General features: G+C 44.3%; 1 protein-coding gene across 2 annotated transcripts in view; it reads right to left on the bottom strand.

Moving 5' to 3' along the window:
• Positions 1-361: 361 nt before the first annotated feature.
• Positions 362-24655, bottom strand: part of R3HDM2 (R3H domain containing 2) — a 147527-nt gene continuing 123233 nt past the window's right edge. Inside the window, exons 16-26 of one of the 2 annotated variants that reach the window (XM_078146006.1) lie at positions 13719-13820; positions 11035-11277; positions 10461-10587; positions 10076-10236; positions 9416-9570; positions 8572-8672; positions 3421-3599; positions 2619-2763; positions 1585-1682; positions 1130-1214; positions 362-993 (exon numbers count right to left, since the gene is read on the bottom strand). In XM_078146006.1, the coding sequence (XP_078002132.1) occupies positions 872-993; positions 1130-1214; positions 1585-1682; positions 2619-2763; positions 3421-3599; positions 8572-8672; positions 9416-9570; positions 10076-10236; positions 10461-10587; positions 11035-11277; positions 13719-13820 (1518 nt within the window). In that variant the 3' untranslated portion in view covers positions 362-871. Of the gene's footprint in view, positions 994-1129; positions 1215-1584; positions 1683-2618; positions 2764-3420; positions 3600-8571; positions 8673-9415; positions 9571-10075; positions 10237-10460; positions 10588-11034; positions 11278-13718; positions 13821-24655 lie in introns of those variants that run through there. The other variant, XM_078146007.1, reaches the window with a different exon arrangement.

Genomic DNA, 24655 nt, shown 5'->3' on the forward strand with positions numbered 1-24655 from the left:
CCCCCCCACTGCCCCCGCCCCCGCCGCCTGGAAGCCCCTGAGCGTCCTTGAGCCATCGGATCTTGGCGCCAGACATGGCAAACTGCGTGAAGAGTTTGTCGGCCTCTGCACGGGTGCTGCCCTTAGGGAGATCTGTCACCTTCAACACCTGCCCCAGGACTGGAAGGGGGAGAGAGGATGTGGCTGTGAGGGGTGGAAGGGGTAGGAGAAGGCGGGGACTGGACAGTGTCCTGGCAGAGAAGGATCCAACTGACCAAGTCCATACACACTGTTCCTACAAGCCCCACCTCCCCCCATCTCTATTCCCACCCAACCTCCCTATCTACCCTTCCACCCTCACTTCATCCTCTCTCCCCAGCCTCTGACTTAGGGCAGCAAAAATAAGTAAATAAATAAAAACAAATTAACCTTTTCCTCCCAGATATGTGTGAGACAAAAGGATCATCAAGATTAACTAGGTATGGACTGGCCTGGGAACCTATGCCTTTCCTTGGGTGACCCTGTCTTGAAGGAAGCTTAGGTATACTAGTGTTTCTTTTTAAACGTATTTATAACAATCTGGGCCTATTTGGGGTAGAGACAGACAGTCTATACATGTCAACATACACTAGCTGTTCTTAAAGGATGATATCAACAGACAGGTTTTCAACCTTTAATCTGCTGGACAGAATCCTCCTTGCCCTGCCCAGGGAACTGTTTTCAAAAGATTTTTCTTCCCAACACTTTGGACACTTGGTTCCCTTCATAAATCTGCTAAACTGCTCCAAGTTGGGAAACCAGGCCCTAAATCCTGCCATTCTCCAAAACTCTCCACTGATTTTTCCCCACCTCCAGCCTCCTTACTATCCAAAGGTGTGGGCAGGGTTGTACCTCAGAAGATTTTTTTTGCTAACATTAGCCTTGGCCAATACCAGCACCTTTCCTGGCAGCTGGGGCAGCTAGGTAAAGAGTGAAACCAAAACATTCCATCTCTCCTTTGTCTCCTCCTTGACCCTGGACACAGAAGGTTACCATCACTATAGATACTGCCCTCCCACCTCCCTTGCTACTGGAGTCTATTCCCCCTCACTGGGCTCACAAGGATGGTCGGGGTGGCTAGGGTGCCCTTTCCCAGCATACAGACACTCACCAACATCTGCAGTCTCCAGGTCCGTGGAGGCAGATTTGAGTGCCTGCCTCTTCCCCCGGTTTCCATGCTTCATTCCAGTCTGTCCCTTCAACATTAAAAAGCCCGCTTACATTTCAGGTAAGTAGCTGTTTCCTTACCCTCCCAGTGTCTTCTGGGCCACTGAAAGGGGTCAAAAGAATAGTAACCCAACTCTGAGGACCTTCCGTGAACCCTAGCAGTTAAGTCAGACTGGCCAAGTAGTAATTCCTGAGAAGTGGAGAGTTGAGCATCAGAGCAGGTAGCAAGGCCTTCTACTCCCCCAAATCACCCCAAATCCAAAGATCCCATCCAAACTTGTTGCCCTTAACCACAGATAAGCTGGTGGAGGCTGGTAACCAGGAGCAAAGCACCAGAATGGGAAACGTTAAGGACTATAAAAGAGAGTGGAAGGGCACAGGGGAGAGAAGCACACTTACCTGGTGTGCTGTGTAAGTCGACTGGCCATGGAGCAGAGGAGGACAGATGGACAGATTGTACTGTAATGGCTGGCCCAGGAGGGAGTAGCGCCCATCACCTAGAGGGTAGGAAAAGCAAGTTTTCTGAAGGTTTAAAGGACAAAAGATAACATTTGGTGTGGCTTCCAGGGAAATTCAAAGAATTTGGACAAAGTAGGTGCCAACAATACTGACCCCACAGTAGCCTGATTTTTAGAGCTAGCCATTCCCTCCAAATTCTCTCTGCTCTCAATGGTATTTCACTGAGAATTCATGGTAACTAACATGGAATCAGTTGGCTCTCCAACGGAAGGATTCTCTTTATTGGGAGAGGGGGAAGGTAAAAGAGCCCAGGAAAGAAACTGAGCTGTAAAGGGGACATCACCAATCCCCTTTGTATCCCTTCCCTCACATAAACTCCTTGTGGGGTACATTCTTCTAGTCCACGAAGGTCAGTGTGATAGTCTGAGAAATGAGAGGGTAACATTCCTCACATTCCCAGGTAAAAAGTACTTTTTTGTTGTTTCTAAGTCCATTAAACTTCCTTATCCCATCCTCTAGCCAATGACCCCATGGTACATGTTGATGACTAGGCACTAAATAGCTACAGGAACTCTTAGCTACAGGAAATCTAAGTAACTCTGAGGAACCCTCTGTGCCAGGGTCAAGGTGAGTTAAATGGGAGCAGAGGGGGGAAGTGAAGAGGAAAAGCAGCACTGGGCCCAGGGTAAGTTCCAGGTCTACATGGGAGATGCTATTATCCCAGGATCAGAGATTTAGAGCTGGAAGGGATCTCTAAGTTCACTGCCCTCATTTTATAAATAAGGAAACCAAGGTGCAAAAAATAAGTGACCTGCCCAAAGTCCTATCGGTGGTAAGAAACAATGCTGAGATTCAAACCCCCATCCTCTGACTCCAAACCCAATGCTCTTTTCACTATATTCTGCCTCCTACCTCATATCCTATGAGCAAGGTGAAAATGAGAACTGAATTAGGCACCCTGTTCCTGTTCTTACCCTGGGCAGGGCCAACAGGCCGGGGGAACTGTGTAAGGACAGGAAGAGGGCTAAGTCCTGTGCAGACGCTGCTGAGGCTGGTGACGGGAGATGGGGTTGGGGACTGAGTGGGTGATGTGATAGGGCTATTCATCTGTGTGTTGGCCTGTAGGGGAAAGAAAAGCATGTCACACACTGGTCAAAAATCAAACCTTGCTTCTAGGACTGGCTCAAAACTATCTCCAGATAGGAAGTCCCTGACTTCCTATCTCACCCTACCTACCCAAAAGTCTGAATATGATTCTACTCTATAGCTCCTAAGCATTCAGGCAATCAATTTAGGTTACATTGATTTCTACTGGTTGATACAAGCACATGCCGCCTAATGTTATTAACTGGTCTTATGAAAACATTTTAGTTTAAATTGTCATAGACTCACATACTTAAAAGTCATCTAGTCCAAACTTTTTATTTTGCAGATGAGGAAACTGTGACACAGAGAGGGTGATTGGTTTGAGGTTATACAGACAGCATAGAGCAGTAAAGCAGGGTTCTGAATCCAGGACCTGTGACTCCATACCCAAGCTCTTATACTGTGCTGGGCTGCTGTACTTAGTTTCACAGGAACAAAATGTTAAAATATCTGAATGGTCCAAAGGTCACACCAGGATTTTGTGCCTTTATGGTGGAGATACCCGAATATTGCTTTTAAAGTGCTTATGCCCAACCTCCCCTTCACAGCTGCCCCCACATGCTGATGGGTACTACCGCCAGCACAGGCGCCCCAGCCTCCCTCCCCCATGAGGCTGGGCTGGGAGCTCACCTGGGGGCTGTTCTCAGGGTTGTACAGGTCTCCCGGCTTCTGCCCCCGCTGGTCCATACTGTAGTACTTACAGTGACTCCACTGAACCATAGATGGGGTCTGTGGGGCCTGGGAACCATTGGGAACACTGGGGACATTCAGCTGCATGACTACCACACCTGGTCCAGATGGGGACACTCCTGAGATGAGGAAAACAATGGACCACTGAGCACAAGCTCTTGACTGGCCCTCCTAGCTGAGCACCATGTGACAAAACCAATGAAGAGAGCCATCTACCAGCCCCACGGTAACTCATCTACTGTTCTGCTGGGAGACATAAGATAAAGCTGACTGTTTCTGAAACCCTCTTTCCTTCTAGATGCTGAACCTGTGCTGATAAGGAGCACCTCAGTAGTCCAAGGAGAGAAAGGCTCCACTGAAACACAGCGGAGTGATAGGACTGTCTGAATCACAGTGCTCCAGCCTCAACAGGCAGCATGAGGCCAGGATGGTAGACACTGTCAGGGCCTTCAGGAACTCTGAAAATGTCCAAAGACATCAACTGGAAATAATTCTCCCCACTCTGAACTTTCAGCTGCTTTGACATTTTGTATTATAGTCAGCTACTGTTTCTATTTGACTTGAAACTCAATAAGAGCAACCCCCCCCCTTATATCCCACAGTGCCTAACACAACGCCTTGCCCAAAAAAGCTATCTGTTATTGGTCAGTGGTCTCTGGAAATAGCAGAGGGGTTGTATGAATATGGCTTCCCCAAGGCAGATGCATCTTATTTTGTTTTCTTTTTTTAAAAGTGGAATCTCAAGCAGCTCAGGGGCTTTATTATCTTGGGAGGGGGAAGGGAGTTGACATAATGAGAAGGAACATGAACAGTGGTTCATAATTCCTATCATGGCTGAAGCTTGAAAGAGGGGAGGGGCTGCCTGACAGACAGGCCCTGCTGGTATGGATGGCCAAGGGATCTACAGGAGCCTAGCCCCCTAGCAGGAGACTGTTCTGGGCAATGGCTTGTCCCTGACCTCTCAGGGCCAGCTCCCTCTGGCATGACGAACTGTTTTGTGTGTGTGTGTGTGTGTGTGTGTGTGTGGGGCGGGGGGCTGTTACCAGGAGAGGGAAGGATAAGAAAGGAGTAAAAAGGAGTTATAAGACTGCCATTATCATGGCTCAGTGCTCTGGGGCCTGCTGCTGCTTTTGCCATAACATCTTTCTCCATGACGGAAACTGTCGAAGCCTCTGCCCCGGGCACCAGTCATGCTGTGAAGGGAATGTGATGGTTTCTTGGGTAGTTTTAAGGAAACACAGAGGAAAAGGAATGGGGGGGGCGGCAAGCAGAAAAGCTCAGGAGATATAGCAATGAAGATCCAATATGCTCCTTACCCTCCTAGGCTCACCTAAACAAAAAGCCAAACTACTCAGTGATGGATTTGTATCTCCCCTAGATTCCTACACAGGGGAACCCATCTGTCTGATTTAGAGGGGTACAGTTTTGAGAAAAAATGGGATTGCCTGATGTGGTGCATATAATGACTGCCACCCCCCCCCACAGTAGCTTTAGGTATTTCATATCCCATTCTAAACTCTCTTTTCCCCACCCTCCACCTGCCAACAAAATTGCAATTGACCTTATTCAAACATCCCACTGCTACCTTAGGGGCCAGGGCAAAGAATCAAATCTATGGCTTTTCTGGGAGGACGGCTCATAATCTGTGCTGAAATGCCCTAGGCCAAATGAGAAAGAAAGAGAGAGAGAGAGAGAGAGAGAGAGAGAGAGAGAGAGACAGAGACAGAGACAGAGACAGAGACAGAGAGAGACAGACAGAGAGACAGAGACAGAGAGAGACAGAGACAGACAGACAGAGAGAGAGAGAGAGAGAGAGAGAGAGAGAGAGAGAGAGAGAGAGAGAGAGAGACTGTCTTTCTTAAGGTGGAAGAAATAGTACATGGAAGTGAGCTCTTCCCACAACCAACTTAAGACGAGATTGCTGTGAAGGGAGAAAACAGATGCATATCACACCCGATCTCCCAGAAAAACAAAGTCAAGCTTTTCAGTCTCTGCCTCTGTCCTGTGTTCCCCCCACCCCCACTCACAGTCCTCCCTTGCTAGCCCCAAGCATTGTTCCTTCACTCAGCCGAGGACACAGAGGCCAGCTCTGCTGATGAACTGATTTTTATGCTTCCCCTCCTCAAGCCAAAAGCAGGTGGCATCCGTTAGCAGCTGAACTGTCGCTACTTCTTAATGGACACAGCAATAAAAAAAAAAAACCCTACTGCCAAGCTACAGGATCTAATCAAGTTGGAAGAAGGGGTCTAGGGGAAGCTCTGTGTTTGTGTGTGTGTGTTGGGGGGGGGGGGTTGAGGATAAGGAAATCAATTTCAGATTGAAGGCCCTGATAGGAGAGAGGACATGTGAATGGCTTTTTAAGTGGCATCATTAAACTCGGGCAGAAAGGTCGATGGGGCAGAGCAAGCTGCATAAATACGAACAGACGACATTTATGTTTGGTGAAATTGGTTCCAAAAAGAAATCACTAAGATGGTAAAGCCCTGAGACTAAAAGGTTTCCCCAGACACTAAGTTCATAGCAGAGAACACCATGTAACCTGCTTAGACCCAGAGGCTCTCTCCAGACCAATACTGACCAGGCCTCCCCCATCTGCTTATTTTTGGTGTGCATATATTGAGGAGGACGGTAGGGATCTACCCACCCCACAGCTTTGGAAAATTCTTGGTAACAAAGTAAGAGCATGTGAGAGTGTTTTTTTTTTTGTGTTTGTGTCTTCCTCATGTTTATCTGCTGCCGCATGAACACACTGTTGTCATACTGTTTATGTATCTGTGCCTACACACCTACCTCTACAGTTACAGTGCTACAGGAGGAGAGATATCCCTGCAAAGGTATCCTTCAGGGAAGGAAAGCAGAGAAAATTTCCATAGTTATAGGTTACTTTCATATCTGACAGGGGAAGGGGTAAGAGGTGATGATTATAAGACCTAAGTCATGAAATAATGTGAGATTTCTGATGTCTCTAACAAACCAGGATAGAAGTTTCAAATACATTCAGTCCTAGTTTCTGACTTTATTTTTTGAAAAGTGACTATACTACTACACTCAGGAAACAAGGAGGCCAAGAGCAGGGAGATGACTTTGGGGCCTGCAATTCCACTTGCTCTACAAGTTCCATGCCCAGAATTCATTGTTTTAAAAATAAATGGAGATAGCTATCAGTGGTATTCTATAGCAGACCCACAATGCAGGTCTCTGGAGGTGTGGTAGGTACAGATGGACTAGCTTCTTCCATCTGGTAAGCAGCCAAAGTGAACAGGAATGTAGAATCTGGGCAACTGGGGAAAGGAAAGGACACAACTGAGGAATTCCCAAGAGAACTAATGGGGCACCCCATCAATTCCCCCAAGGGTTGACTGTTTTTGTCGAGCTGAGTTTGGAAGAACCTTAATTAAAGTCTCTTTTTTCCTGCCAACTCTTAGACTTACCCTGATGCCACTCACTAGTTCAGTTCTAGGAGTATATAATATAGCAAGCACTCAGAAATACTTGATCAATGAATGATTTTGTTTCTAACTCTAAAATACACCACACACACACACCCCTTCACACCAATAGCTAACAGATACACAAGAGGACATACATTCAGGTATGCATGAGTGTTTGAGTGTTCGTATGCATACACACAAATGTTAGCAAAGAGGAGAAGAAATGCCCCGAGGTTCCAAGAACCACCACAGGCTACAGTAGCTCCCACAGCAGGTTTTTCCAATTTCCATAACCCCACTGGGGAATTTGAGGCCAAATGCCCCTGGCTGACACTCAGGAGAAACAGCTAGTGAAGACTAGAAATAAAAAGGGGAAAATACTAGGGGATTTGAGATTTCAGACCAGGAACTAACCCTGCTCATTTGGACAAGGCACAGGTAGAGGAAGGCAATGCATTACTATAAAATAGTTCCAAGAGAGACAGGGACGACAAGACTATGAAAAATATCCCAATTCTAAATGGGGAAACTGTGAAGATGCTGCCCTACCACCAGAAGAGGGCACTCTAACATCCCTAAAATGAAATGTAATAAATAGGAAGGCAGGCATTGAGTTTCCTCTCTCCAGAAGCAGAAGACATAAGGGTAGAATGGGAACAAAACAAAGCTAAGTTATTCAGCATGAGAGGTCATCTTTGCCACAGAGTAGGCCATAGACTGCCTAATAGCTAACATTTATATAGTGCTTTACAAATATCTCATTTTACCCTCACAACCCTGGCAGGGGTTGCTATTATTACTAATCCCATTTTACAGATGAGGAAACTGAAGCAGAAAACAGTGAAGTGACTTGCCCAGGGTCACACAGATAGTAAGGTGGGATCTGAACTCAAGTCTTTCTGATTCCAGGTCCAGCATTCTATCCACAGCATCATCTTGCTGCCACTCACAATCACTTCTGTCCATCAAGGCATGAACTGAACACTGGGGATGATTCCCTGCATTCCAGCAGGAAATAGGAGGGTTCCCTTTCTCATTTTCTATAGCTCCCATACAGGTGGGGCTTGGTGTGATTGGGGGAAGGAGTCCTGAGAGGGAGGGGGGATTTGTTACTGAAGCTGACTGGAAACGGACTTCTTTGTAAGCAATTTTAAAAGTCTCTTTTTCCTTCAAGAACAGCATTTGGCAAAGACATATTAGAATAGGAGGGTAACCTGGTAAGAATAAACTAAGACTGTGTCCACTTTTCATACCAAAGCACTACCGGAGCAACAGTAATAATAATCATAATTCACATTCACATTACTCATTATAGTTTATACCTTCTTCACTGTAAGCATGGTTGTTTAAGTATTAGTCTCATATTTTAGATGAAGAAATTAAGGCTCAGAGGGGTCAAATATGGAAACTAATCAAAGACGGAGCTTTTCTGGCCTGGACACTGATCTCTACCTCACATCCCTGAATGCGATACAGGACTCCTGATACCTCCTCCTTGGGAAGCCAACCCCACTTGCCTAGGTCCTGGGCCACTGAAGCCCCAAGCAGTCTTCCTTCTCTAAAACAGGCCTTCTGTCCCTTCCAGTTGCCTAAGGCTGTGGTACGCCTCTTCTCCCTCGCCCCTCGTCCATCCTCTTACCTGACAGCCTCACCGTCTTACCTGAGTACTGTTGTGGCATCTGTGGTGGGCTGCAGGGGGAAGGAGACTGAGGCATCTGGTACTGCTCAGAGCCAGGGGGCTGCAGAAACCCTACTGAAGGACTGGAGAGACAGAAGAGAGAAAAATGATAGGGGAGGGGGAACACAGCTCCTGGCAAACAGCTGCTATTCCCTGATCCTCCCCCTATGGGATGCAGCAGCAGCTCCAAGCTATCCCCAGACCAATTTGCCATGCAATTTCTAAAATCACTCATCAGTTCAAAGTTAATTATATATATTTGTACTTGATCATCTTTCAATTAGAAGGCTGCTAATCAGTGCTACAGATGGAATGGTAGTGACACATGTTCTTCCCAGAAGCTTGGAAACACCACACTCAGAGACCCAATCATAGGGGCAAGGAGCGATAAAACCATAGTGACATCAGGATGCAGAGAGCTGCAGACATACAGATATGTCTAGTGATGTATTGTCTCACTTTGACAGTCATTTGTAGAGAAAGAAAGATGGAGATACATATACAAACATCTAGAGATAGAGAAATATATGCAGATAGATAATGAGAGAGCATAAAGCTGGAAGTTTTGGAGACTTGAGGCCTAATTCCATGATCTTTTCTGCTGGTAAGGCCTATGATACAGAGAATGGTACTCAACCATGTCTACTACTTTTGGACCCAGGTAGAGAATGTAGGACCCTACACATTTGTGATCTTTCCTTTTGATCCCAACAAATATAAAGAAATAAGAGATGACTGAGTACTTCTCAAGAATTTAGCCCCATTCCCTGACCAATTCCATGATAGCCCCCCACCCCACCCCCAACTTGTCCCATAAGGTTTCCACCTTGTGCCATTCTGCTGTGCTGGTGGGATCACACTGTAGTACACAGGCATGCTCCCTGCTGGTAAGCCCCCCTGAACTGACTGGCTAGCAGGGACCAGCACAGGTTGCTGAAAGGGCTGCTGGACCACATTTTGGGACTCATTTCCCACTGGAACCTGGAGAGAGATGAGATTAACTGTAATTCCTTTGTTCTCTTTGGACACATTCAGAGAGCAAAAGACTACAACTACATCTTCCCCTCCTTGCTCCTTAGTATCAATAAATTTAGAAATACCTACCCCTTCTTCTGTAGGCAGAAAATGCTGAAAGGTACCTTCTCCACCTCCCCTATCCCCAACCCCGCCCCGAGACAACAAGTGACATGAAAGCTTGACCCAGGAGAAGAGAGAAGAGAGAAGCAGAACTCCTTGTCTACTTTTTGGGAGCACCTAATAATTTGTAGATACCTATGCAATGAAAAGACAAAAAAGGATTTAAATCAACTCTAACAGACTATCTAGGGGAGACCAGGTCTTAGCTTGAAATAAAGATGTAAAAAGGGCTGAGGAATATTTAACATACTAATGAGGAAGTTTTAAGCAGGGATGACCTGGGAAAGACTTTTACTTCTCTCTGAGGAATGGAGATAAGGTATCTCCTCTTCCCCAGAGTAATACCCACTTGGTATGAAGGTAGCGGAGTATACTGGACCACTAGGCCTTGCATCTGGCCCCCCATGCTGCTCCTCTGGTTGCTGAGAAGGCCTTGGTTCTGTGGCTGCTGGATACCCATCAAGCCCTGGTAAGCTGCCTGCTGCTGGTTGGACATTATGGGCTGTAACCCTAGAACGAGAAGGGGTGGTTAGGGTTAGTGTGCCTGACTTTGGGCACTAACTCTTCCCCTGCACTGTATTGCTTCATCTCCTCAAAGGGCCTGATGCCTCCTTTGGACTCATCTGGCTCTGGCACATTTGGAGGGAGAAAGGGCTAAGCTTGTCCCAGCATCCATCTCGTTCTCAGCTTCCCTTTATGTACTTGGTGTTTCCTACACAGGAAGTTCCTCTTACCAGGCTGCTGAGATGGCTGAGGCAGCTGTTGACCACGTTGGGGGCTGTAGGCCACCGGGTGAGAAAGAGGTCGGTATTGCTGGTTGGAGTTGGGATACTGCCCAGAAGGGTAGTAAGAAACCTGTATCTAGAGTAAGAGAAAACAGGAGGATAAGTAGAGTTTCTCCCCAACCTTCCCCTATCAAAGCAAACAAAAACCAAATAAAACCCTGAACTTTAAACCCAAGCAATTATACACAACGTGTTAGGACTGGGAGCTAAAGATCTATAAATAGCTATGTTCTTTGTGTCTCTAATTGGTCAACCTCCTGCCTAAAGATGGATTTAAATTATGGCAGGTTTATGGGATGGCTCTCAGGGATGGAAAGGGATACTGGGAAAAATTTTGATATTAAAAGCAAAAGATGTCAATAAGGCACTTCCTGTCAGAATGCTTTCAATGTAGAAAGACTAGGATGTTGACAGCTTTTTGGCTGTTTATCTGGAATGGAGAAGAAAAGAGGTACGATGAAGGAAAGTTTTTTAATCCTGTTAACAGCCTAAGAGATCAAAACTAGGACTCAAAGTTTCCTACCTGTTGTGGGGGCTGCATGTAGCCCTGAGGCTGCAGGACTTGTTGCGCTGGGGGAGCGTGGCTGGAGGTGGAGTAGTTGGAAGTGGGGAGAGGCTGGCCTGTGGAGGCCATAATGAAGCCAGGTTGTTGAGGGTGTTGGGAGAGAAGTGGGGACTGGAACAGGGCTGAGGACGGATCAGCTGCTTCAGCGGAACCTTGTCGACTAAGGCTCATCTGCCCAAAGGGGTTGCTGAGATCATCCGTCTGTGGAGACAGGGGGTGACCCCGAGAGTGAAGCCAAGCAAAGCCTTTCTTCCTTGGCTCAGAGAAAGACAGACAGACACATACACACACAAGGCAACCTATTCTACCTACCTTCTTTTACAGACTTTGTAAAGGACCATATTTCTATGCTTCTATGGCTCCCCTCCCCAGCTCTTGGTTTCTCTCATGAGGGCTGGAAATATTTTAAACTTTTTAACTGAAAAACTGATGTTTGAGAAAAAAATATTTGCAAATAATATTAAGAACCCTCAACCCTAGAGCTCCTCTTCCCACTAAATACCCGGCAACAATAACCACAGGGTCTATAAATATGGCAGAGCAAGTAGAAACAGGGATGGGGGGAGGACTGGAGACTTTCATGTGTGGTAAAAATCAGACCAACTGACACAGTTGAGAGATTATAACCTACAAAGGTTGTAATCTTTAAAACCATCTCATCACCTCCTTCCCTTTTGATTTTAAAAGCACTTCCTTGAAGGGGAGGTGATGGAAGTTTCACATTGACCTTGGCCCAGCCAGCGTCATGAAAGGGCTGTTAGATACCTATTCCCTGCTGCCCTTCTCCAAGTGGTCATTTCCACCTCAGTTTTCTGATTTTGGCCTCCAGCTTTCTTGCCCTTCAGAAGCCACTTCCAATTCTCACCTCCATAAGGAGGCCAAGACCAAGTGGTTGAGGTGGGGGTGGGGCCAATCCATAATTACCTCATCTCAGAGACTTTTTCCCTAAGCAGCAAGAGCAATAGTATTACTGCTCTCATTATGGTGACAGGCTAGGGGCTGCTAGCTCTCTCTTCTCTTCTGTTCACTGGAGACAGACATACACAATACACACACACACGAACACACATACACACAGAGCTAGATAATGAACAAAGCAGGAGGGGTTCTTTTGCAGAAGAAATCAGTGGACACCAAACATCAATGCCCTCCCCCTCATTCCCACTTTTCAGATCCTCAGCTCAGTTGTCTCACTCTCCCTGCCACCTTCCTCTCCTTAGGCCACATTGTGAGGAAATGGGCAAGAGGATAAGATGGGACTGTGCAATATTTTGAGGTCTGCGTCCCAGGACTTTTCAGAAGGCAGGTAGAGGACAAGAGGTAGGTAGAAGAACAGAGGGGATCCTGGTGAAAAAGCAGAAATATGGGATTAAAATAAGGGTCAGTATAGCCCCATAACCAAGATGGGGAAAACTGGGTATTGTGCTCAGATGGTCCAGCTCTTCAAAGGGTTAGTGGACAACTGGTGTAAAAAACACTTTAATCAGGGATGCTGACCATGCAATGAAAGAAGGATGAGAGCTGGTCTACTGTAGGTACCCCCAGAGTCTCAGGAATAGGGACCTGGGAGTTCCGAGGAACCTAGGCAGGCCCACTAGCCATGACCTTCAGTTAAAAACTATAAACAGAGAATGAGGTAAAAGGAAAAGACAATGTGAGGCAGTGACAAGAATTATGAATTTAATTTTTAGGGTTCTAGTTCTGGCTCAGTTATTAATGAGTTTTCCATCAAGCCAGATGCTCCTTCAAATACTTCAAATTCACTATTTCAAAGAAGCTTTCCCTAATACCTTTTTCAGTAATCAAGTATTTATTTTTGTATCCCTTCCTCACTGACCCCGCCCCACCCCCCCCAGCTAACAAATTCCAATATTGGTCATGTCAAAAATGTGTTTCATTCTGCATCTCATTGACTAAGTTCCTTCTTAACATTCCTCTACTGACTCTTCTGAACTTATGGGCTCAGTTTCTACTATATTCAATGGTATTCATTAATAAGTTCTTTATTCTTTAGTAATTCTGTGTGCTTTGGAGTGGAGCTAAACTGGACTGCAAGGTCCCTGAAACAAGATCCATGTTTTCTATTTGTCTGGTATATAGCAGGGCCTTAATATTGACTAACTGACCTTGGGTAAATTTCTCTGGTACCTCACCACAAATACAGTGATAGAAGACATAAAAGCACTGTGTTCTTCAGTGGAGAGTTACCAGAGAAACGCTGTTATGTCTTCTCTCTAAAGAAAGGAAAGGGACACTATGGGCACTGGAGTTCTTGATGTGGCAAGAAGGAAGAGGAGGAGATAAGACAATGGTAGATTAAATTATAATGGCTAGAGGAGGCTGTTTCAGAGTCAGATCCCCTTTCCTTTCTTATACAGCTCAGGGGGTCCAATCCCATTTCCCACTGTCCTAGACGCAGCTGTCTCATAACAGAGGAGTCAGGCTGCAGCCACTGGCATGCAGCCTGGCCCAAATCAAATCCTCAAGAGGACACAGCTTTTAACAACCCTGATGGACAGAAAACAACCTGTGCTAATCAAGGAGATACACATACATGAATATATACATAAATACAGAATCGAATACACTAACACAGACGTGTTCACATACAGGTAGGGATGAGAAAAGGAAATGGGGTATACCATATTGTACTGCTGGGGCGGAGAGACTGGCAGAAGGACTTGGGGACAGGAGCTTGGAGAGTATTGAACAGGCTGCGGAGAGGGCTGCAGAGCTGAGACTGGCTGTGGACCAGTAGAGAGGAATGCAGAGAAGGGAAGAGAAAAGGGTACAGTTAGGGGTGGGGAGAACACAGGGACAGAAAGGAAGGAAGAAAGGGAGGGAGATGGAAAAGGAGGGAACAAGGTTAATCATTAAAGAAACTGCAAATGAATAGCAAGGCTACTGAGGAGGCAGCAAACTGGATCAGGGATGGCACCTGGGAGCAGTCTGTGTCTTTGTGACAAAAAGCTCATCTTACCTTCTCAGAGGAACCCCTCAAAGGACACCCAACACTACTGCTGGGGCATATACCTGTTCCAAACAATCTTAGACTAGGTTCCCTGGGCCAGAAGCTGATCTGCTCTTTTACTACATGCATAGCTTTCTTTTTCTTTTTTTCCATATATAGCTTTCTAAACAAATAATTTCTGGGGAGCATGCTGTGATACACCTTGCTTCTCAAGGCTCCTCTGAAGAGGAGAGATTCCTCTTTATGTTGTTTGTAATATAGCTGCAGGAAGCCTGATTTTTTTGGGGGGAGGAGGGGGGCACCGAGGCATTTGGGAGGTCTGGCTTGGCTCCCCCTGCTGCGTTCCCAATTTCACACCACAGCTCTCCCGGATGATCTGCTTATTTACAAAGATTCTCTCTCTCTTTCTCTTTCCCCCCTCCCCTGAGGACAGAGAAGAAAAAAAACCACCCATTTAATGATTGGATCGGGCTGCTTCCTTCTTCTCCACAGCTGCCCTGTGCTTTAGCCTGGGAGGTTAATATGAAAGATCCCCCAGTACACAAGCAAGGATCTAGGAATAAAATACAAAACAGCTGGGTTGAAATTAAACCGCTTTTGTTCCCACTGCACCTTCACCAGTTTCGAATCAGGGGATTTGTTTGGCAGGAACGTGCTGTGTTTCTAAACTACTTCTTTAAGGATGGGTCTTTCTTTTTTCTTTCTCTCTTTCCATCCGGTACCTCTGATCATTTCTTCAATTTCTCTACCTACAATCCCAGGCAATGGTGAGACTGAAACTGTGGGTGGAGAAAAGGGTATGTGAGTCTATGTTTGGGGGGTGAAGTGAGGGGAATCAGAGAAGGGTCTCTATATTCAGTTTTGGCTGACTATATAAAGGGCCTGAGCAGCTAGAATTCCATGCTCCACACTCTCCCTCCCCAAGACTTTCTCAGCAGAGGGTGGCATTCAGACAGTGAAAACATTTCAAGGACTGGGCCAGGACAGTGGAGTATCTCAAAAAATTAAAGAACTCTGTAGGCTCAGGTTCTAATATATGAGTTGCAAAGAAAGCAAAGCTAGGAGGAAACTATTTAATCTGCTATGTGACTCATACATGTCCTGGTCTTAAAGACAAACCCCTAAACAGCCTACCCCAATAGACATCATGAATATAAAGCACTGAGCATGGAAAGTGCTAAGGACTTTTGGTGCATAAGCCTTTAAAATTAACATTCTTCTCCAACCCTGTGCTACCCAACCCAACCCCAGTGGAAAAATTTACTTCCTTCCCCTTGTAAACTTTAAGACAGAGAGAAGCATGGGATGGGGACTGTCCTCTAATCCTATGTGTTCCTAACTAAGAGAAGTATAGGAAGAGGGTCCTCATAATATCTCAACTTCCAGACTACCCCCTCTCCTTCCCAAAAGAATGAAGTTCCCGAATGCTGGGAATCTGAAAGACATGCAGAGGACAATCCTGCCACCTACTGGGGAATTCTGGTTAATGTCACCAGGTTTCATCTGTAACTGAAGAGAATTATTGCACAAAATTTTGGAGGGCTCCTTTTCAAGAACCCAGCTCTGTTGTAAGCACACTGAGGCCAAAGTGGTTGTAGTCTCATTCTCAGCCCTGGTCAATGGGGTAGTTGCTCATGGTACCCAGACCAGGCCATCACCATCCCCTCAGTCATCCTGCATTCCTCATTCTCTCTCCCCACCATATCCATGCTTTTGCCAAGGCCTGCCAAGTTTACCTTTCTACTATCTCCTGAATATGCCCCCTTTTTGCCTCTGACACTACCACACTGTAGAGAGTTCAGGTTCTCATCCCCTCACGCTTGCTTCAAGTCTCCCTGCTTCAGTCCATCCTCCATTCAGCCAACACTTAGGAAGCAATCTTCTTAAAGTGTAGTTCTGACCAAGCCACACATTCTCACACCCCATTCCCTTCCCCTCCAATTCAATGAACTCCAGTGGCTCCCTGTTAACTCTGGATCAAATATAAAACCCTCTGGCTTATAAAGCCCTTCATACCTTTCCAGTCTCCTTACACTTTACTCTGCTCCATCTACTCTACAATTCCATGCATAAGACACTCCCTCCCCTGACCTCTGACTAGCATTTTCACTGGCTAGCCTCCATGCTTAGAAGGCTTTTCTTTCTAGTCTCTGACTCCTGACATCCTTCAAATCTTAGTTCAAATACCACCTCCTCCAAGAAGCCTTTCTTGATCCCTCTTAATACTAGTGCCTTCCCTTTGAATATATCTCCCAATTTACCTGGTCTATATTTTCTACATATAGGAGTGTTTACATGATCTATTAGCCTATGAGCTCAAGAGCAGGAACCATTTTGTCTTTCTGTATTTCTAGCATTTAATGAATACTTGTTGCCTTGACTTGACTCGTGATTGGCAGGTAGTATCCCAAAGGGGAAGAACATGAGAAGAATGTCACCTGCATTCTGACAATCGTCCCCATCTCATCTCCCACCTGCTGTCCTGGAGAAGCTATGCTACTGTCTTATCCCACCTAGACCCAGACCACTTCCTGGCTATCTCCGTACCATGATCTCCCTGGAGTTTCTCCCCATTTCTTCCAGCTTCCCTTTACGTGTTGTCTTGTTCCATTAGATATACAATCTTGGGAGGGCAGGGACAATCTTGTTTGCTTGTATTTTTAAATTTTTTATTTATTTTATTTTTAATTTATGGAATAAAACAAGCATTTCCACAACACCATATTATAAAAAAAGGATGACTGCACATGAAACTAAATTATTATGTACAACTTGCTATTCCTTTTAAATATATAATAAAGTTAGCACGTAAAATCTCCCCCCGCCCCAGAATGGCTACCATCAGACGTGTGTGTGTGTGTGTGTAAAATTATTCTATACATACTTCTATTTATCAGTTCTTTCTCTGGATGCAGATAGCATCTTCCTTCATATGTCCTTTGTAGTTAATTTGGGTATTTGTAATAGTAAAAATGACTTTTTTTGTTCAAATTTGTTCTTAAAACAATACTATTGTTACTGTATACAACGTTCTCTTGGTTCTACCCATTTTGCTCTTCAATATTTCGTGAAAGTCTATCCATGTTTTTTCTAAGATCATTGAGCTCATCATTTGTTATAGCACAGTAGTATTCCATCACAGTCATATACCACAACTTGTACTGCATATCACCAATTGTATGCCACAACTGATAAGCATTCCTGAAATTTCCAGTTCCTTTGCCATCACAAAGAGAGCTGCTATAAATATTTTAGAACACATAAGTTCTTTTCCTTTTCCCCCAAATCAACTCCTGCCCTCCTGGGCAGAATTTCAAATTATTTTCTAAAATGGTTGGATCAGTTCACAATTCCACCAACATTGAATTAGTGTCCCAATTTTTCCACATCCCCTCCAACATTTGTTGCTTTCCCCTTCAATCACTTTAGCCAATCTGGTAGGTGTAAAACAATATCTCAAGGTTGTTTTAATTTGCATTTCTCTAATCAATAATTTAGAGCATTTTTTCATATGACTATACTTATTTTGATTTCCTCATCGGAAAATTGCCTGCTCATATCCTTTGGCCATTTATCAATTGGAGAATGACTTGCATTCTTACAGATTTGACATAGTTCTTTATGTATTTGAGATATGAGACCTTTATCTGAGAAACTGTCTATAAAAATTCCCCCCCCCCAATTTTCTGCTTTCCTTCTGATCTTGGCTACATTTGTTTTATATGTACAAAAACTTGTTAATTTAATGTAACCGAAATTATCCATTTTGTACCTTACTCTGCCCTAAAACAAAAAAAGTCAAGAATATAAAAGGAACTAACCCCCAAAAAAAAAGTAAAGGAAGGAGGTTTAGCAGTATCATATCTTAAACTATATTATAAGGCAGTAATTGTCAAAACTATCTGGCATGGGAACAGAGTAGATATATAGTTTACAGCAGCAAATAAATATAGTGACCTTGTAATTGACAAGTAAAGAATATTTGGGGATAAGAATTGATTATTTGGTAAAAACCGATGGGAAAACTGGAAAGCAGTATGGCAGAAATTGGGCACAGACCAATATCTTACACCATTTACCAAGATATGGTCAAAATGGATACATGACCTAGATATAAAAAGATATTATAAGAAAATCTGAAGAATACAGAACATATTACTTATCAGACTGATAGACAGGCCTGCTTGTACTTGTATTACTAGCACTTAGCACTTTGCTGGTACTTAATAAGTGTTCTATTTATCCATTCACAAGCAAAAAATTAAGTAGAGAAAAGATACTTTTACCAAGGTATGCTATGAAGTCAGATGGAGAGCTAGTCTGTCAGTAAAGACATCTTGGACAGATGGACAAATGAATTGGGTCCAGAACTGGACAGGGGAGTGTAGGGCTGAATTTAAGAAATTGCACAGTGCTTTTAATGACCACTAAGCAACTTGAAACAAAGGTCAATCATTTTAATATCAAGATCTTCTGGTGGATGCAGTACAGGAATGAATCATGTAAAACAGCAATCTCCACAGAATAAAAGTTGAAAATCACCCAAAGAACAATGGAGAGGTGCATAAGTAGGTGTGACTAAGCTGCAGAAGAAAACCAATTATGAAACTGTCCATTTAAGAGGTGTAAAGAATATCATCAGAGAGCTATAATATGGAAAAAAGGAGATAGAGGCCAGTCATATGTTGAGAACAAGGGTAACTCTTGGAAAACCCAATTATTCCTCTTACATACTGTCAAGAGATACAGACAAAGGGCTCCTGTGGAGGACTTACAAGATACAGATAAAAAGTAGTATGAGAAGGCAGATGGAATGGGAGGAATACACATATTAATAATAAGATCACAGGTTCATTGAAGCAATAGGCTTTTCTTTATATATTTTAAAATCTAAACTTGTCAGTGTGAGTGAAAATAAAACTTAATTAATCTTAAATGAAACAGTCCTCCCACATTAAGCCCAAGGAATTATGTATTTTCCTTCAAACGTATGCAACACTGTGCATTTGGTAGACAATGAACAGTGACTTATTCCAGGGTCGGCAACCACTATAGTTCTGAGTGTTACCAGCAATGTTACATAATGACCTGTGATACTAGTCAGGAGAGAGTGGGGGGAAAGGGAGTGTGAGTCAGGGGGAAAAAAGATGGGAGAAATGAAACAGAGAGGTGAAAGAGAGAAGGACATATAAAGAAAAGTGCTAATACCACATATATCCCAGGTGCCATTCAGAGGCAAAATACCATAGGCTTCTTAAGCCTGATTTACAGAACACAGTGAAGATCTAATCTAACCCAACAAGCATTTATTAAATGCCTACCATGTGTCAGATGTAAAGGATAAAAAAACAAGATGAAAAACTGCCCCTATCTTCAAGGAATTTACTTTCTATTGAGAAGCTACATTATATAACCAGATAAATATGTACATGAAAATTTGGGAAGGGAATGAACTCTAACAACTAAGGGAAGTGTTTCTGGTATTAAATGGAACATGAGCTGAGCCTGAAAGGGGACAAGAGATTCAAAGAGAAGGCAGTGAGAAGTGCATTCCAGGCATGGAGGACAGCCACTGCAAAGGTACAAATATTGGAAATAAGCTTGGAGAGTTTTGGAGAACTCAATATGTAAATCTGAGAGTTGTTTGCATCGACATGGGAGTTCCTGAGATCACTATGAGGAAGGATCCTGAGTAGAGTACAGAATGTGGATGTCAAGTCAGCCAAGGAGACTGAGAAAGATCTTATCTGTCCAACAGGCAGGAAGAGAACCACAAAAGAAGTGTTAAAAGAAAAAACAACCCAGGGAGGGGAAAAGACTCAGGAGGATAGGGAAATAACAATATCAAAAGATGCAGGAAGAACAAGAAGATAGAGAACTGAGAATAAGATGGCCTTACTGAGTGCAGCTTCAGAAGAATGGTGGGTAACAGAAAGCCAAACTACAAGGAGTTGAGAAGTGAGTGGAAGGTGAGAAACGAGAGGCAACTGAGTGTAGAGTTTTCTTTCCTAAAAGAGTGAATGTGAAAAGGTAGAAGAAATACAGCTTGAGAGTTAAGCGAAAGTTTTTTATTTTTAAGGCTGGTGGGGAATTTTGTCTTGTTTGTAGGTAGCAGAGAAGGAGCCAGTGGATAAGGAGAGATGTAAAATCAGGGATAAAGTAGGAATAATTGAAGGGGCAAACTCCAGGATGGGATGGGATCAAGGGCATAATGGGGTTGGCACTGACAAGGAAAGGAGACCTCTTCATCACGGACTGAAGCACAAGAGGAGAGAAGAGGAAATGACGCTAATGTGATCTGAAGTGGGGAACTTGGGAGAAGAGGAAGCTTACAATGGATGGCCCACATTTTTTCAGTGAAGTATGAGGTGAGGTACTCTGCAGAGAAGAAAGACGGAGGGGGAAAGTGGAAGAGTACATGGTTTCAGGAGAGAAGAGAAAGTATGGAACATCTCCAGCAGAAAATACCATGGAGTTGAGCAAAGAAAAATCTATTTACTGAAGTGCAGAAGTGAGGAACCAGTTTGGAACAGATAACATGTTTGAAGTGGACCCAATCAACATGGCATATGCCTTCTTCTAGATGCTCATTGTGAGTGGAAAAGGTAGATGCAAGGGGAATCTAGGACTACAGCACAAAAAAGGAATGAGTGTTGAGAATAATGACAATGATAGTAATAATGATCTCACATATAGTATTTTTAAGGTCTGCAAAGTGCTTTATAAATATTTTCACAACAACCCTACTAAGTAGGTGCTGTTATTATCCTCATTTGACAGATGATAAAATAGAGGAAAAGAGTTAAATGACGTGCTCAGGGTCATACAGCAGAACAATGGGGCCAAAGGGTCAAGGACAACATAAATCTGAAGTGGATGACTAAAATGGACATTTTTGAGGCAGAAAAGAAAGGCCACAGCAGGGTAAAATACAGAAGGGTAAAGTGCGCCTGGAGACTGAAATGAGGACATACAATGATTTTAGGAGGAGTGAGGTATAAAAAGAGCTAAAAGGACAGAAGGTTATGTCTGACCAGCCACAGGAATTTCAGAATTATGGACTGTGAGGATGATTTTTAACAAGTCCCCAAGTAAAAGGACAGTGTTTAGTGTGGAGACAAAGACTGTGAGTCACATAGAGCACTCCTAGAGAACAGAACGACCTTGGGGCTGGCAGGTCACAGCCATCAGGATCTGACAGGATAAAAAACCTGAATGGAGAGAACCTTAAAGCAAGAGAGGCTGCTGAGTCAAAGTGGCAGGGGGAGGGCCTGGGTGCTAGTGAGGAGTAAGAAGTATGTCTCTTTTTCTCGTGCATCAGGGCACAAGAAAAGGTGCACCAAGTACTGCAGAGGATTGCTAGAGATAAAGTGTTATCAGGGGATAGTCAGTTTTCTGTGACTGCAAAGAGATGGAAAGCGCATGAAAGGAGGAGGTCCAACATGAAAGGGAGTTGGTTTAAAAATAGATGGAGATATCTACAGGGTACAGTGGAAGTAGAGGGTAGAGCTGGATAGAGACCTAAGAGGAACAGGGCTGACATGGATGGATATGAAGAATATCTATCCATCCCGGGCCTGGTGGCCAGGAAAGAGAGCTTTGGTCTAAGTTATCTATGACTCAGAATCACAGGAATTCTTGAGTCACAGGAGAGCCACAAAGCATTAAGATTGTTATGAGCTTTCCCAAAGGCAACAGCAATGTCAATTTGATTACTGTGTCCTGAGTAAGACAAAGTAGTGTCTTAAGCTTCCTAAGTAGGGAGCTACTGAAGTTTCTTGAGCAAAGGAGTGACACATTCTTGTGTGTTCAGAAGATTATTTTTGTTGAGGCAGTCAGGGTCACACAACTAGTAAGTACCTGATGCTGGACTTGAACTCAGGTCCTCCTGACTCCAAGGCTGGTGCTCTATCCACTGTGCCACCTAGCTGCCCCGAGATTATTTTGGCAGCTATGTGGAAAGTGTATTGATTGGAGAGGAGAGATTAGATACTAGTAATCTAATTAAGAGGCTGTTGCAATAGGTTTGATGAGACTCATTTAGGGTCACAGATGTGTAGTGGAAAAGGGACAAACATCAGAGACATGGGAGTGGAAAGAAGAATCAGAGAGGCAGCTAGGTGGCACAGTGGATAGAGCACCGGCCCTAAAGTCAGGAAGACCTGGGTTCAAATCCAGCCTCAGACCAAACACTTGACACTTACTAGCTATGTGACCCTGGGCAAGTCACTTAACCCCAACTGCCTAAAAAAATCTAACCAAAAAAAAAAGGAAAAGAAAGAAAGAAAGAAGAATCAGTAAATCAATTACAGCTCTGAGAACTCACTGGGGACAAAACTTGTACAGAGGTGTGGCGTTTAGGGTCAGTTGCATGGACATTCTAATACTTTCTCAGACCCATTACTGCTAGTCTCTCTTTTTATCTCTCCCCATCTTTTTCTATTTTGGGAGATGGGTAGAAGCAGTAGTGAGGATGAAATTTCATTAAAGCACACTTATTTCAGATGAAATTACACAAACACTTGAGGTTTGGGGGCCTAGAAATCCTGTCTAAAAATCAGCCATAACATGAAGTAATAGAAAGAGAAAAGACAAGTGACAGACACACACAGAAAGATGCCTGAACACACCTATGTAATGAAATGAAAGACACACATGAATGCGCACAGAAAAACATACATACTGAGTCTTTATGAGTGAGATGAGGCAAGCCCAAGTGAAAAAGGCAGTGACAGTGCTAGAAAGAGCCAGCAGAGAAAAACTAACAGACTGAAACCCCTGACTAACAGACATGCGCATGAAGGAGGGGAGCTCACTGACAGGAAGGAATCACAGATTCTCAGAGCTGGAAGGGCCCTCATAGGCGATCTGGTACAATACCTAACAGGGACCCTCTAACATCCCTCAATGGTCAATTAAGTCTCCACTTAAAGACCTCACCCAGGGAACTCACTACTTTCCAAGGTAGCCAAATCCACTTTTAGTTAGTTCTAATTGTTAGTTTTTCCTTACACTGAGTGCGAATTGCGCTAGAACTAAGTAAAACAAATCTAGAGGATTTTAGGCATTCCAACTCTGGGCTAACTGCTGCCTGCAAAGGGGGTAGCAATTCCTAAGAACTGATTTTAAGAACCTGGAGAAGATATACATGACAACTTCGTCCCTCTAAGACCAAGTTTCACTTTGAAGAAAATAAGTTCTTGGCATGAAGAAGATGGGAGGAGTGGAAAGCCTGGCAGATGAAAAGTAAAGTACAGTAAAGGACATGTAGGCAGCTAGGTGGCCCAGTGGCGGAGCGATGCACCTGGAGTCAGGAAAAAGATCTGAGTGTGAATCTTGCCTCAGAAACACCCTAGCTGTGTGGCCCTGGGCAAGTCATTCAACCCCTCTCAGCCTCAGTTTCTTTATCTGCAAAATGAGAGTAATTACAGCACCTCCCAGGATTTTTCTGAGGATCAAATGAGATAACACGGATAAAGCTCTGTATAAAGGCTAGCAGATATAAGGACATCCCAACCCAGAGAGAAAACTCTGGCAGAATACTGCAGGATCTTGACCTCAGATGATGATCTCAGTTGTAAGACTCAGTTCAAACATCAGACACATGGTGGGTCTGTGAGTTATTGCGAGCTGAAGAGCTCCCAGAGCCTCTGTGTTAAACAGTGAGCACAGAATCCTAATTACATCCTAATAGAATCCTAGATTATCCTGAGAGGGCACAGAGTTCAACCCCCTCATTTGACAGATGAGGAAGCTGAGGCACAGGGAGCTGAAGGGATTCCACAGGTGGTATCTGTGGTGGGATTTGAACCCGGGTCTTCCTCATCCCAAGTCCAGGACTCTATCCTTAAAACTATGCTGCTTTTCTGTCACAGTAAGATAAATACAAAACTGGCCATGCCACGAAGGACCTCCCATTCTACTGGGGATGAAGGGGACATAGGTAAGTAAATGCAGCACAAAACAAATAAATGAGAGAACAAACAAGCATAGCAATAAATAAATAGCCTGTGCAAAAGGACAGAGAGAGGAAATGGAATGCCCAATCTAGGGGACACTGGGCAGTGCAGGACCAAGCTGTCCCTTGGCTCTTTAGTTAGTGCTCTCCAGTCAGTGTCAGCCTCATTCACATGCCAGGAGCTACCAAGATCCCACAGCTCAACCAAACGAGGGAGGCCCTGAGAAAACACTGGTGCTGCAGTGTTCTCTCTCATGGCTGTTCAGAAGACCTGAGGAGCTGTCTCCTCATCTCCCCCACACAGATACAGTCTGAGGCTCAGCCAGGCCAAGGTGGGAGTACAGTGTTCCTTTCAAGCACTAAATTTGGATACAATGAGCAAACTGCCATCCTGATGTGAAAGGGGAAGGGGACGAGGGAAAAAGATGGAAGAATGGATAGAAAGGAGGAACCTCATCTTTAAGCCTAAAGGGAAAAAGAAGGCAGCAGGAAAAACCAGGCTCAGGGCTCTCTGTCCAACCCTTCCCACTCCCCCTACACAAAGAGGAAGAGGAATAGCATTTTTCCAAATAATGATCCTTCCTGCCGCCCACAGTACCCACTGTACCTTCACAGCCTGCCTCAATCAGAGCCTCTGACACTGAGCGGTG

The sequence above is a fragment of the Phascolarctos cinereus genome, unplaced genomic scaffold (assembly GCF_003287225.1).
Source record: "Phascolarctos cinereus isolate Bilbo 61053 unplaced genomic scaffold, phaCin_HiC Scaffold_1;HRSCAF=81, whole genome shotgun sequence".
Taxonomy (NCBI): Eukaryota; Metazoa; Chordata; class Mammalia; order Diprotodontia; family Phascolarctidae; genus Phascolarctos; species Phascolarctos cinereus.